The sequence below is a fragment of the Pelodiscus sinensis genome, chromosome 7, assembly GCF_049634645.1.
Source record: "Pelodiscus sinensis isolate JC-2024 chromosome 7, ASM4963464v1, whole genome shotgun sequence".
In the NCBI taxonomy this organism is placed as follows: Eukaryota; Metazoa; Chordata; order Testudines; family Trionychidae; genus Pelodiscus; species Pelodiscus sinensis.
Genome location: NC_134717.1, coordinates 71,080,130 through 71,094,663, shown reverse-complemented (window position 1 = coordinate 71,094,663; position 14,534 = coordinate 71,080,130). Strand labels below are relative to the sequence as shown.

Sequence of the window (14,534 nt, the reverse complement as noted above, 5' to 3'; positions counted from 1 at the left end):
CATTGATGAAGATATTGATCAGACCGGTCCCAAAACAGACCCTCGCAGAACCCCCACTTGTTATACCCTTCTAGCATGATTGTGAATAGTTTATAACTACTCTCCCTTATGCCTCGTGAAACAAGGTTTACAGGAGCAGTTGACAAAGGTGTTCCCTGTTGACAGATCCACATCTTGATTCGCGCGCTGTGCCGACGATCAGCTGAGCAGGTACAGCGCAGCAGCAATTTTTATTTGAATGCAGCCGGGGATATTTAAATCTCCGCTTCGTTGGGTAGCCTATTTTACATGCTTCTGTCAGCAGAGGCATGTAATCTAAACGTACCCTTAGTCTTGCTTCCCATGGAACCTTATCTACCAGCTCTCTGAGTTTACCAAAATCTGCCTTCCTGAAATCCATTGTCTCTATTTTGCTCTTCCTCTTTCTACCATTCCTTAGAATCATGAACTCTATGATTTCATCATCACTTTCAGCCAAGCTGCCTTCCACTTTCAAATTCTCAACCAGTTCCTCCCTATTTGTTAAAATCAAATCTAGAACAGCTTCCCTCCTAGTAACTTTTTCAACTTTCTGAAATAAAAAATTGTCTTCAGTGCAGTCCAAGAACTTATAGGATAGTCTGTGTCCTGCTGTGTTAGTTTCCCAACATATGTTTGGATAGTTGAAGTCCCTCATCACCACCAAATCCTGCGCTTTGGATGATTTTGATAGTTGTTTAAAAAAAGCCTCATCTACCTCTTCTACCTGGGTAGGTAGTCTATAATAGACCCCTAGCATGACATCATCCTTATTTTTTTTACCCTTTTTAACCTAACCCAGAGACTCTCAACATATGTCTCCTATGTCTATCTCCGCATCAGTCCAAGTATATATATTTTAATATATAGGGCAACACCTGCTCCCTGTTTATCCTGCACATCCTTCCTGAGTAAGCTGAATAAGATATTTGTTAGATTATATTTACTACAGTAACAAGAATTTAGGGCTAGACTTTCTGCTGTGCCAAAGGTGTAATTGGTTTAATCAGAGACAAGCCAGGGTCATGATTTTGTTTAACCTACGTCAGCTGCAACCTGGGGTGTAATGTGCTCCTCTATACCTGGTGCATTCCCTGCCCAGGTAGCATAGACGCTTGTTACACTGGATGGTTCACACTGGATGGCTACCTCTGTGAACTTCTCCATGCCCCAGGAATTCACACCAGGAAAAAGAAAGGCCACATCTCAGACACTTCGCCAAAGGATTAATGCCCACAAAACAGATATCAGACAAGATCACAAAGAGAAAACAGTTTCTTGCCACTTTAACCAGAAAGGACACTCTCTAAATGACTTAGCCACCTGCATTCTGCTACAAAGACCTTTTACATCTGCACTTGAAAGGGAATCCTCTGAACTGTCATTCATGTTAAAATTCGACACTTACCAACAAGGACTTAACAAGTCTTTGAACTTTCTCACCCATTACCAAGACAGTTTCCCCAATTATCACCTGTAATACCATTAACTCACAAACATCCCACTCTCCCTACCTTTAATATCAGCAATTCACAGACACTTACCTTCCTTCCTCCCCCTTCCCACCCCCCCGCATCCTCCTTCTGTTCTGCAATGTGATTTGTCCTTTTCATATTTGTTCATTTTTTTAAATTGTATCCTTTGGTATATATGGTTGTGACTACTTTCTTCCACCATTTGATCTGAGGAAGTGGGTCTGGCCCACGAAAGCTCATCATCTAATAAACCATCTTGTTAGTCTTTAAAGTGCTACATTGTCCTGCATTTTTATTCCATCTTTGTGAGAGATGAAAGGGACAGAGTTGAGCAAGTATCTAGTCCAAATGTATCCAAAGGGAGTTTTGGAAGTGTGTAGGGTGTGATAACAGAAAAGACATGGATGAGTTTGAACTATCTCTAGTATTTGCAGAAGTGCAGCCCATTATTTCAGATGGGGAAGGTCACTCTGTGAACATCAGATAATACAGTCCATTTGCTTGTCCGACATGCATTGTGGTAGTGCTTATGGTGCTTTGAAGAAATATTCTTTCATTCTCACATATAAATCAAGTTTCAAAATTCGTACTTTATTTAATGGTTAGCGGTAATCTAATCACAATTTTATGCTTTCTTAATCAGTGCATAATTTAAAATATTGAATACTGTTTATTCAGATAGTTCTCCATAAATAACAAGCTGCTTTGACCAACATCAAGAGCTTGTTGAGATTGAGGTTAGAACATAAAATGGATTTGAAATAGAATTAGTTGTAATGTATTGCAGATTACAATTAGAGTTAATGTTCTGAAAATGGATGATATGCACTTCTCTGTTCATTTCAGAGCTCAGGATTCTCACCTTCCCTTTTTTTGAACATATGCACCCTTCTCAGATCTTGAAGGCTCAAGTCTGAACCAATAGTTTACTTTTGAGGACTACTTTGAATTTTTTGAATCTTTAAGAGCATAGCTTACTTAGGGCACTTCTACGCAGCACGGCTAAAGCCAAAATAAGCGATGCAACTTGAGCTACATAAATTGCGTAGCTTAAGTCAAAAAAGCATATTTCAGCTTTTGGTGCTGTCTACGCAGCAGGAAGTCCAAGAAAGAGCACTCTTCCTCCACCTTCCCTTACTCCTCATAAAATGAGGGTTACAGAAATCAGAGTATGAAGTCCTCCAGCTCAACATTATTTTGTAGCCGGAAGACTTCTTACTCAGACTCCTGTAACCCTCATTTTACGAGGAGGAAGGGAAGTCGGAGGAAGAGTGCTCTTTCTCAGACTTCCTCGTATGTGGACAGCGCCAAAAGCTGAAATAACCTATGCAATTGACATAGCTCAAATGACAAAGCTTATTTTGACTTTAGCCCTGCTGTATAGACATACCCTAAGTAATGTTACTAGGCCTCCTTACTTCGGGGACTGGATCTGCATTCTTCCTTTATTAGTACCCTGCCCCTGCCAGCTCAGAGAAAAAGAGATCTGGACTGAAAATGTAACCCAGTTCTTCATGATGGTATAAATAACCACTACTGCGCCATGAGGCTGGCCCCGCTATGATGCTGCTGTTTTGCAGCCCCTTCTATTGAATACTCTAACATATTTCTACATCTTTTTATTACAGTTAGAGCATTTACTAATTGTTTTCATTTCAGAGTTCCATCTTTTACAGAGATTTCTGCAAAACTGCATATTGCACAGCCTGAAAATGACAGCACCGTTGCAGTATTAAATATTTATTCATCTTCAGATTGTCAATACGAAGTAAGTAACAGAGTTATTTACTTTACTATATATAATTTATTGTGTAACTCTAGAATTTCTCTCTCTCTCTGCATATTCTGAGGAATAATTCATTAAAGATATTTTTCTTGCTCATCAAATCTAAAGGTGATTTAAATTCTTAATTCTGTATTTATGTAGTGCCATTAAAATAGTTTAGAGCAGGTGAAGGACTATTGAAAGATGGGCTAAATCTTCAAACAAATAAAATCTTTTAAAATATCATTTGAGCTTTCCCAATGTGAGGGTGAGATGATGTACATTGAAGATATCAATCTACTGCTGATATAGAGGATTTTTTTTTCCTTTCAGGAAGCCAAAACGTGAAATATAGTGTTAATTTTATAATTTTTGCGCTTATCATTATTCAAAATATTCATCAATTAAGAGTAATATTCAACAAAATATTAAAGTTTTTAATTTGTATGTTCAATTAGGTAACCATCAAGACCTCATTCTCACAAGTTCTTGGGCAAGTAAGCAAATATTTTTAATGCTTCATTTTGCTTTGTGTATTACCAGTGTAAGTCTATGATTCGCCCTCTTAGTTAATGCCAAATATAAATGAAAATGCACATGACATTCTTAAGTACTGTGTCTTAATTGAATTATAAAGTGAGTCTTTCCTGTCTCTGAGAAAATTATGTGGACTATAAATATTTTTTCTTTTGTGTGTATATGCTATTTTAAAAGTAGTTATTTTACTATGTCCTTCTTAGAGTCTCTCATGATAGACTGTGTGTGTATGGCTGTGGGTTTAAAGTACTGCTACTTAGCACATCAACATATCAGAATTAATATTGCCCTAAATTTTTAAAGAATTATAAACCATATTCTAGCTTTTCTTATATCTGTATGGAGTTTTTCTTTGTATGGATCAATTCTAATATATTTTGCACTGATTGTGTTATGGCAAGTTGTGCTAAAACAAACACATTAAATTGTTGTTAATAGTTAATTGAATTAGTAATTTGATTAGATGTGACTACAAGGTGTTTCAACAAATTAAATGAAACCAGTTAGTGCTTAGTATATATAGTTTTTCTTAGTATATATAGTTTCACGAGGAGTAACGGTAGTTCGGAATAGGAAGTCACTGTTAGTGACTATAGAGCAGTATTTGACTTGGATGGAGGGAGTCGGAGTCATTGTTCGGCAGCATTGAACAAGACTGCAATAGCCACCGCTGAATCAGATGCGAGTTGTAGTAATATTGTGTAGTGTTTCACAAAAGTGTGATTTGAAGATTTGTGGCTCTGGACAACCTGTCACCAACAGTGGGGCACCCACGGGGACACACATTTAGAACAGTCATTATTGCACGAAGTGAGTAACTCACTAATTCGGTGTTTTATTTCTAAAACCAAACATGGTGGCTACGTCTACACTGGCATGATTTTCCGAAAATGCTTTTAATGGAAAAGTTTTCCGTTAAAAGCATTTTCGGAAAAGCACGTCTAGATTGGCAGGATGCTTTTCCGCAAAAAGTGCTTTTGCGGAAAAGCGTCCGTGGCCAATCTAGACGCGGTTTTCCGCAAAAAAGCCCCGATTGCCATTTTCACGATCGGGGCTTTTTTTTACGGAAAACACTGTGCTGTTTACACTGGCCCTTTTGCGCAAAAGTCTTTCGGAAAAAGACTTTTGCCCAAACAGGAGCAGCATAGTATTTCCGGAAAATCACTGGCGATCTTACATGAGATCGTCAGTGCTTTTTCGGAAATTCAAGCGGCCAGTGTAGACAGCTGGCAAGTTTTTCCGCAAAATCATCTGATTGAATCAGATGATTTTGCGGAAAAACTTGCCAGTCTAGACACAGCCGATCAGGTGGCCAGTCAGTGGTGTGGTTGATGGGAATTACTCAAGTATAACTTTTATTGCTAATGGGAATTATTGAAGTATGCACATCAAGTGGTGAGCAGAACCTGAATCTCATGAAAACACTTCTTATATCATGAGGTAAACCAAGTTTACCTTTTAATCCTTTTTGATATACTCAAATTAACTGTATAACATCCTTGTTTTCTAGGTAATAAGGTTTCATAGTGCTTCCCTGCCCGTGTACATCATTTCTAATGTACTTCTTGCATATGGAGGACAATTAAGCACCTTACTTTCAACAGGTAACATTGTATCAAAAAAGTTTTTGTTAGCAACACATTTTTAGATTGTAATCATATCTTCATAAATTGTGAATTTTGGAACCACCATATTAATATTTTCATCACATAGAAATACCTCTGTGGTTTTTTTTTATGGGTTACAACTATATTAATCCCTTAGAATTGAAGGTGTTTTCTTCTTTAGTTGGGCCATGATATCAAACTAACACCCAAAAAAGGAACACGGTATTTTTCCCCATTAGTGTCCTCTTCTAAAAACATTCTTCTCCTGTCAGAAGTAAAGAAAAAAAATAGTTATAGCAGTAGAACTTATTCTGAAAGAGTTAAAAGTAGAATGGAATGTGGGCAGATAAAAAGCCATCCCTTGTCAATAAAAGCATCTTTATTCATGCTCAGGTGATGTTAGCACAGTTGGAACCTCTCAGGTCCAGTGCCTTAGGGACTTGAGTGGTCCTGAACCATGGAGTTTGCCTAACCAGGAAAGGTCAAGACTACCCTCCTGTCTGTCGGCCCTGCTCCCAGGTGCCAGCCCTCACAGCTGGGCTCTTCTCCCAGCCCCTGGGGGCTGAGGCTGCAATCCTCAACATGCTGACGCTTCTGCCTCCAGCACAGCCAGGGCTGCGCTCCCTGCCGTGCCTGCCCAGCCCAGGCTCCGCTGTTGGCTGTCAGCCCAGGATGCACTCCAGGTGTTGGCCCAGGCTGCCTCCGGCCCAGTCAGGGCTGTGCTCCACCACACCAGCCCCTCCGAGGCTGCATTCCTGAACCTGGCCAGCCGGGAGGCTCTCTGATCCAGCAATATCTGTGGTCCGTCACTGGACCAGAGAGTCCTGGATTTTAGAGGTTCAACCTGTATTGTTCTTTTTTTGCTGTGTTTGTCTGAGATTTCATCTGTTTCTGAGGACTTTGAACAAGAGCCTTGCTGTTGTGCAGAAATAGTCTTAGTATGTTTTTATTCTTATTTTCACTTTTGAAGCTTTGTGTTTTATTTCACTTTCTCTTTTGAAATTTGTGGCGAGATATTGTCTTTTTATATTTTTTTTTCTAGGCCAATGTTCAGATTTTGTTCTTGCACTGGCGAAAGCAGCCAAACCTTACAAAGTGGATCCTATTGTGAATATTGTTAAATTTCTATTGGGGTGAGTTATTTTGTGTTACTTGTTTTAATTTTGTGTGGCAGTTTCCAAAGTGTAGAAGTTTTATTTATACATTTTTTTAAATGAAGTACAAGTTGAACCTTTCTAGTATGTTATGCTCTGGTCTGGCAACACCCATGGGCCAGCATGATTTTAGTTAGCTGGATGTCCACTTATTGTGGGGTTTCTCGTGCTTTCATAAATTTTGTTTACAGCTACCAGTCCTGGTGTTCAGCATTCTGTGCTGTTATTTAGCTTTAATTTACTTCTAAATGTCTTAGAGTTGAGTAAGCAGTGGAAATGAAATGTTGGTAATGCTGCTAGACAATATTGACCTTCTGTGGTTTGATAAATTCTCTGGTTCTGAATCAGTCATAGAGTCATAGAACACTAGAACTGGAAGGGACTCGAGAGCTCATCAAGGCCAGTCCCCTGCCCTCATGGCAGGACCCAGTACCATCTAGACCCCCAGGCCAGATCCCAACAGTGCCAGACTACAGAGGTTCAGCCTGTAGTAGTCTTTTATTTTCTTTGTGATGCTTTGATTCAGAGATACCTTTTGTAATGTTGATCTGATTAAAAGGCTATAGTGTATTCTGTTGAAACAGTAACCAGAAAAGACTACTAATACTGCTTCTTTCATATTTTTGGCAGGTTTAACTGGTTTAAAGACCTATGGAATGTATTGTTTTTGCCAGAGTTGGATGCTGTTGTATTGAATAAGCAGGATATGTGGTTCCCTCTTGTGTCCTTGATTCTATTTCTTTTTGGGACTGGAATTGCCTACTGGGGTGGTATATTCTTTTCTTCAGTTCTAAGGCTCCTGTCTTCATTGTGGTTATCTTTGACAAGGTAAACAGCTTAATAGTATATAATTATCTTCCTATAACAATAATAAATAAACTAGAGAAACTTAACAATTATAAGACAGGAAATGGATGGATTTAATTTTTTAGTTCCAGAAACTGTCCTTCTATCCTCTGTCCGTTTGAGCATCCTTTCTCTCCAACAGACTTCAGATGCTGTTCAGGTTCCTCTGTTCCAGAGTACAAATCTGTTTGCACATTGTGAATATTATATCTGTCCTTCTGATTTTAATCTATAAGGCACATCTTCCATATCTGACTACCTTGGTTCCATTATACAATTTTCTCGGTTTGTGTTTCTTCCATTCAATTATGTTATTTTCTCATGTTTAAGCATTACATAATATAATGTCCCCCTTTCCCTTTCAAAACTCACCTGTTTGCTGTCTTTCTGCTCATTGCGAAAATATACTGAATTCTTGCCTCCGTTCACATGTTCTGTGCCTCAGTGCCACTCAGACCAAACATTTTTCTTATTAGGAAATAATGGCATGAGTCCTAACTTCAGCTTATATCTCAAAGTTCAGAGGGTAGTGGGGAGCAGTGGTGGGTCCAGGCATGCCTGGCTGTTTGGGGAGGCACAGCATCCTCCAGCCTTCCCTACTTGGCCTTCCATACAATTTCCCTATCCAATGTGACCATCTGACCAAAAAATTTGCCCTCCCCGATTTAGAAACTTATTCCCAGTTGTTGGCTTCTCCTGAGGTGAATATGAAGATTTAATGATGGATGCAAAACCTAGGCCAACATTTTAAAAAACTTGATTTTCACTCTCAGAAGATGTCCAAATATGAACTAGTTATTATATATAGTCTCAGACTCTTAAATTTGTTAGCTAATTTGAATTTATTAGCTAATTTTTGAAGAACTGGAAGTATAAGGTAACAAACTGGCAGCTGAAGATTATTTCAGGCACCATAATTTGCATGTGATTTGATTAGTTAACAATGTTCTAATCTTGCTTATAGACCTCTGAAAAGCTAAGCAGTAGCTACATCCTAACTTATTACATAATAGTTTTAAGCTATTCATGAACCAGAAGCTTTTTTTCTTTCTTATATAATTGTGGATTTTTTTGACTTAAAATTCTAAAAATAATTTTTGTCATTGTAGACCCCCTGGACTTCCTAAAGACAGCAAGTTGATGACTCTAAGAAGAGTATTTGTGGCCATTCTTCTCGTTTTTGTTAGCTGGACTACTTGTGGGGCATTTGCTATATTAATTATTTATCTTCACTACATGTTCAAGGTATTAAAACAATAAATAATAAATAATTAAACTGTTAAAGATATCTTATAGTAGGTGAATACCAAAGGGAAAATATAGAAGTTTATCCTTTTCTGGATTTTAAAAATACTGATATTCTTACATGCACAAACTTTTAAAATCCATTCTTATCTGATCTGCATCATAATGCAGTATTTTCAAGTCTTTTACTCATATGAGCATGTCTTCTTGAAGGAACTACAATCTTAATCTTTGTGCCTACATGGTAAAGTGGTCTTAAACATGGGTGTCTAATATGGGGACAACACAGGCTTATAAAGCCAAGAGACTGATCATGCTTCTACATGGAAATTTAAATAGTGTGAAGGGACTTTGATAGGAAGAAAAATCTGCAAATGTTCCTTCTCTGAGTTTTCCCAAAATGTTTCTGGGCTAAGTTGCCTCTAGGGTGCTGCACGCCTGTGCATGTGCACACAAAGGATTTGAAGCCTACCCACCTCCTTAGCAGAGCCACGCAGCAGCACTCACCTTCCTGCTGGTGGTGGGCTCAGTGGGAGAGTGGGGAGCCCAGCTGTTCCCAAGGTGGGCTGCATGGTAGGTGGCTGCCCAGTGTGCTGGGGCTGGAGCAAGAGCCGGCTCCAGCTCTGGTGTGAGGGGCAGCTGCCCTCCACACAGCCCTGCCTTGGGAGCAGCTGGGCAGCCACAACATGGCCCTGGCTGTAGCTCCAGCCCTTCTCTAGGGCTGAAGCTGTGGCCAGGCGAGTTGTGTGGTGGCTACTGGAGCAGGACCGACCCCACAGTGCACCCCCAGCTCCTGCTCATGGAGCAGCTGCCCGCCACACAGCCCACCCTGGGAGCAGCCAGGCAGCCACTACACGACCCTGGCTATAACTGCAGCTCCCTGGCAGCTGCCCAACGCTGGAGCCAGACTGTCGTGCAGCTGCTCCTGGCACTGGGGCTCCCTGCATCTCCCATCCCCCCCTCCTGCATCTCTCTTTCGCCCTTCAGAGCCCTCTGCTCCCCACAGTCCTCTGTCACACACACATGCACACCCCATATGCCACTGCCCCACCCCTAGCACCTCACTCCATGCAAACCCTGGGCACTGGCAGCAGCTTCCCTCTGCCCCAAGTAGGGACTCACACCTAGCCCCACGAGGAGTAGTGCTCCCTGCAGGAGGGCACGGCTCAGCTTCTCCCCACGAGGTGGTGAGGCACTACCTGGGAGCAGGGCTTGGGGTCTCTGTGCTGGAAGAGTTTCCTGGGGAGCAGGGCTACTAGTGGGTGCCATACTGGCACACATCCGAACAAGTGCACATGATCTTGTGCACACAGGTCAAAACTCACTCCGCTCATGGATGGAAAATCTTAGAGGGAACACTGTTTCTGGGATTGGGAAAGAGAGGGGACCCATGTGTGCATCCTGTCAAATGCGTGGCAATTTGGTCTCCCAATTCACTGTGATACCCTGTGATCCAGAAGAGGTAAGGGTCATCTTCATGATACCTCTATGAAGACATCCTGCCAACACATGCACACTTTTTTACTGCAGCAGATTCTCTGAAAACAGGCATCTTTGTGTATTTTGTTGAGGGGTTCTGAGGCAGGCGAACTGGAAGCAATGGGGTAGGGAATATGTGGAGTTTCCCTGCCTTCTGTCAAACTTAGTGTGAGCAGGGGGAGACTGAAGCTAATACACCTTCCATTCTGAGAACTTGAAAAGGTGTCATGCAATTTTTGGGGAAGTCCTTTTCATTGCACCTCCCAAAATATATGAAGAGACAGAAGACTTGTGAGCCAGCACAGAGAGGAGGAGTTGTTGTTTTTGTTGTTGTTTTTTTGGCACTGCAGATACTGTGCGTGGAACCAATTGTAAAAAAATAAACATGTCTTTCTTCTCATAGATTGTTAAGCTACATTTGAATGTAAGAATAGAGCAAAATGTTCTTAATATGGTAAGTCTGTTTTCTGTCTTCTGTAATATTAAATAATCATCATTTGTACACGGTGGTGTGTGTTTCATATCTCAAAAAGATCCGGTGGCAAGCGACACTGATAGTTGTGATTTACCCAGACTTGGTAGTTTTAAAATGAAAATAAATTTAGTTGGTGGTTAGGTGACTAAAGGGGTCTAGAACTAAAATAGAAGTAATGATTTCTCTGGTTCATGGGAGTAGAAGATGGAAAAGCAGAGACCTCGGAGTAGCCTGTTTCATCACTGATTTGTCTATTTTATTCTTTCATTCTTGATATCATTGGAGTGATAACCTAAGATTAATGTTAATGGTAATAAGTCTTTAATTTTAGGATAGGAATAAACAGTAATTCTTTGTCTAGCTAATTATTTTGGTGTTTTTCCTGTGTAATTTTCCTCTTGTGTTTCCTGTATAATAGGGAGAAAATGTTCTTCCTTGCATCTAATTGTGTAGGCTTGTAATAACTTTTGCTCTTCCTGTAAATACTCTCCTCAGGCATTAACCATTGAGATATAAGTAAGAGCAAGAGATGGAGTAAAATTCTGATGGCCAGGAAGCAGTTAAGAATGAATGGAAAACTCAATATTTAGACCAGTTTCATGCATGGGGACATTTAAAGTAGTTTCTGCCTCTTTCTCCTTGAAATGTAATTCTAAATTTGGATGGGTAGAAATGAGGCAGAAAGACTCTAGGGGTCTTTTGAGCATATTAATATATGCTCAAAATAGCTATCTATCACTTTCCAAATTTAGTGATAGAAATGTAGCCGTGTTAGTCTGGTGTAGCTGAAACAAAAAACAGGACTATGTAGCACTATAAAGACTAACAAGATGGTTTATTAGGTGATGAGCTTTCGTGGGCCAGACCCACTTCCTCAGATCAAATAGTGGAAGAAAATTGTCACAACCATATATACCAAAGGATACAATTAAAAAAAATGAACACATATGAAAAGGACAAATCAAATTTCAGAACAGAAGAGGGATGGGGGAGGGAGGGGAGGTAAATGTCTGTGAGCTTATGATATTAGAGGTGATAATTGGGGAAGCTATCTTTGTAATGGGTAAGATAATTAGAGTCTTTGTTCAAACCTAAATGTAAAGTGTCGAATTTGAGCATGAATGACAGTTCAGAGGATTCTCTTTCAAGTGTATTCTTAAAAGGCCTTTGAAGCAGGATGCAGGTAATCAAGTCATTGAGACAGTGTCCTTTCTGGTTGAAATGGCAAGAAACTGTTTTTTCTTTATGATCCTGTCTAATATCTGTTTTGTGGGCATTGATCCTTTGGCGAAGTGTCCAATGTACGTAGCAGACGGACACTTTCGGCACATGATAGCATAAATTATATTTCTGGATGCGCAGGAATATGTTTAGTATCCTGTTCCAGTATAGGCTGTAGTTTATTGATAATGTGTTGGACAGGTTTAAGTTGGGGGCTGTAGGTGACGACAAGTGGTGTTCTGTTGTTGGTTTTCTTGGGTCTGTCTTGAAGTAGATGGTTTCTAGGTATTCGTCTGACTTGTAGGTGACTTGTCATCACCTACAGCCCCCAACTTAAACCTGTCCCAACACATTATCAATAAACTACAGCCTATACTGGATCAGGATACTAAACTCCGAGAGGCTCTGAGAGACAGACCCATAGTCTCCTATAGACAACCACCTAACCTCAAGATGATTCTTACCAACAACCACTGGACATGCCACACTAATACCAACCCTGGTACCGTCCCTTGCAACAAAGCCCGTTGCCAGCTTTGTCCACATATTCACTCTGCTGATACCATTATTGGACCTAACCAAGTGAGTTATAAGATCAAGAACACACATTCCTGCGCATCCAGAAATATAATCTATGCTATAATGTGCCGAAAGTGTCCGTCTGCTATGTACATTGGACAAACATCTCAGGCACTTCACCAAACTCAGGTTTTGTGAGGGGAAGTGCAGCTCAGCACTCTCACCCTAAAAATACTTCCAGCACCACTGTTCCTTTTTGTAATCATGAATTCACTTCTCTGAAAAAGAGAGACTGTGGTTGAATTAGTAGCTTTAAAAGCTGATTATTTCTTTTAAGGTAATCAACCAAGATGGTTGTCCTTTAACCTTGGCTAGCCCTGGGTGAATTGCTAATCTGTTTATTTTCCTACATCAGATGCTGTTATGTTAAGGGGGTTCTTTATGTTAACTTTATTAGTCTGATCTACTCTGTACCAATATTTTAGGGTTTTTCTTTACAGGGTCAGAAGCACTCAAAAGAAACGTCATATAATTCCAAAAATAAGACAGTAAAGAACTGTGATTCAGCAGAGATCAGTCCAGAAGCATCATCAGCAACGCCCACCACCACTCAAGCTATTGATAATGTTGTAAACAGTCTTAAAATACATATTACAATCATCAATTTACTCACATGGATTGTGCTACTCAGTTTACCGTCTTTAATTTATTGGTTTAAAAATCTCAGGTAACCTTTCACCTGCCAGCATAAAAAAACAGGACTATAATTTGCTTAGTACTTTTCTCCCAATCAGCTGCTAACTCAAAATTGCAAAGGATTCTCTATTAATATTATTTTATAGTAGCACCCAAAGGCGCTCAGATTGATTTATTTAAATAATAGGTATCTGTACATATCAATTCTGTATAGTTGTTTATGGTTAACTATTATATATATCAAATTACATGACGAAGAGACTTATTTCATAAGGGATTTACAGATTGTAACCCCCTGTGATTTTATACTGAGAGTGCTCCCACCACAATGGGAATAGCAGTTTACATGTTGCGAGACTGTCCTTTTGATTGTTTAACTTCCGCGTGGTTTTTAGTGGTTAAAAAATTGGAATAATGTGCTGTCTTTGAACAATTTGCTTTTTTTGTAGATACAGTATTAGACTTGATCCTGATCCATGCAGAACTACGGCTATTATTCTTGTTTCCACTTCGGGAATTCTTATGAATTCAAGTACTGTTAAAATAAAATCAAGGTATGGTAGCTAACCCTTTATTATTAATTAATTAATTTTCAGTCATCTTGTAGACATGTCTTTATGCTTACTTCTTACTCTTGAGTCTCTTTTCCACTTCTCTGGTTAAACTTGAATTGTGATGCACAGATATTTAACTGCTAAGCTCTCGTTAACATTCAGGACACTTGTATTACTGAACCTTGAAATGGAGAGACATCTGAGGGGATATCTTTTCAAACGACACAGATCACCTATAGATTAGTCAAATGCAACAGATCACTTGTGTTCACCAAACAGGACATTGATTTTATGTCTAAACACGGCTGGCTACAGACTTCGCGAGGGCTTAGAGGGAGCGCTAGGGATGCCAGATGGCTGAAAGAAAAATACCGAACCCTCTCCCCCCCTCCCCGCCCCCGCCCCCCAAAAAAAAATCCACTGGGGAAAAAATTTTGTTGAAGGGGAAAAAAAAGGGGGGAGGGGACCAAAAACCCCCCAAACATGTTGCATTGGGGGGGCAGCAATGGGGCTGGCCTGGGGAGATGGGGGAGGCCAACAGGAAGCAGGACTGGTTGTAGTGGGGGGAGGGTTGGGTGGAATGGGGCTGGCCACAGGATATCGGGGGAGGGGGGACCAGACGGAAGGGGGCAGGGCTGGCCGGGAGTAAGGGGGGGTGGGAAGCACAGCTCGGTGGGGGGGGGTCGGTAGCCAGGAGGAAGCAAGAGCAAGAAGCAGAGTTGGCATGGGGGGGGGGGGCAGGAGTGCAGCAGCGCTGGCCGGGACGAAGGGGGAGCAGGAAGCAGAGCTGGCGTGGGGGGGGGGGGGAGGGAGGAGTGCAGCAGCGCTGGGCAGGAGGAAGGGGGAGCAGGAAGCAGAGCTGGCGTGGGGGGGGAGGGAGGAGTGCAGCAGCGCAGGCCAGGAGGAAGGGGGAGCAGGAAGCAGAGCTGGCGGGGGTGGGGAG

At 40.8% G+C, this 14,534-nt stretch overlaps 1 protein-coding gene across 4 annotated transcripts in view; it reads left to right on the top strand.

Moving 5' to 3' along the window:
* PGAP1 (post-GPI attachment to proteins inositol deacylase 1) overlaps nt 1-14,534 on the top strand; it is an 84,478-nt gene that overhangs the window by 45,182 nt on the left and 24,762 nt on the right. For all 4 annotated transcript variants that reach the window (XM_075934246.1, XM_075934243.1, XM_014570887.3 and 1 more), the window contains 9 exons: nt 3,153-3,261; nt 3,717-3,755; nt 5,306-5,399; nt 6,445-6,535; nt 7,187-7,384; nt 8,512-8,647; nt 10,530-10,580; nt 12,842-13,068; nt 13,487-13,591. In XM_075934246.1, the coding sequence (XP_075790361.1) occupies nt 3,153-3,261; nt 3,717-3,755; nt 5,306-5,399; nt 6,445-6,535; nt 7,187-7,384; nt 8,512-8,647; nt 10,530-10,580; nt 12,842-13,068; nt 13,487-13,591 (1,050 nt within the window). The remainder of the gene's footprint in view (nt 1-3,152; nt 3,262-3,716; nt 3,756-5,305; nt 5,400-6,444; nt 6,536-7,186; nt 7,385-8,511; nt 8,648-10,529; nt 10,581-12,841; nt 13,069-13,486; nt 13,592-14,534) is intronic.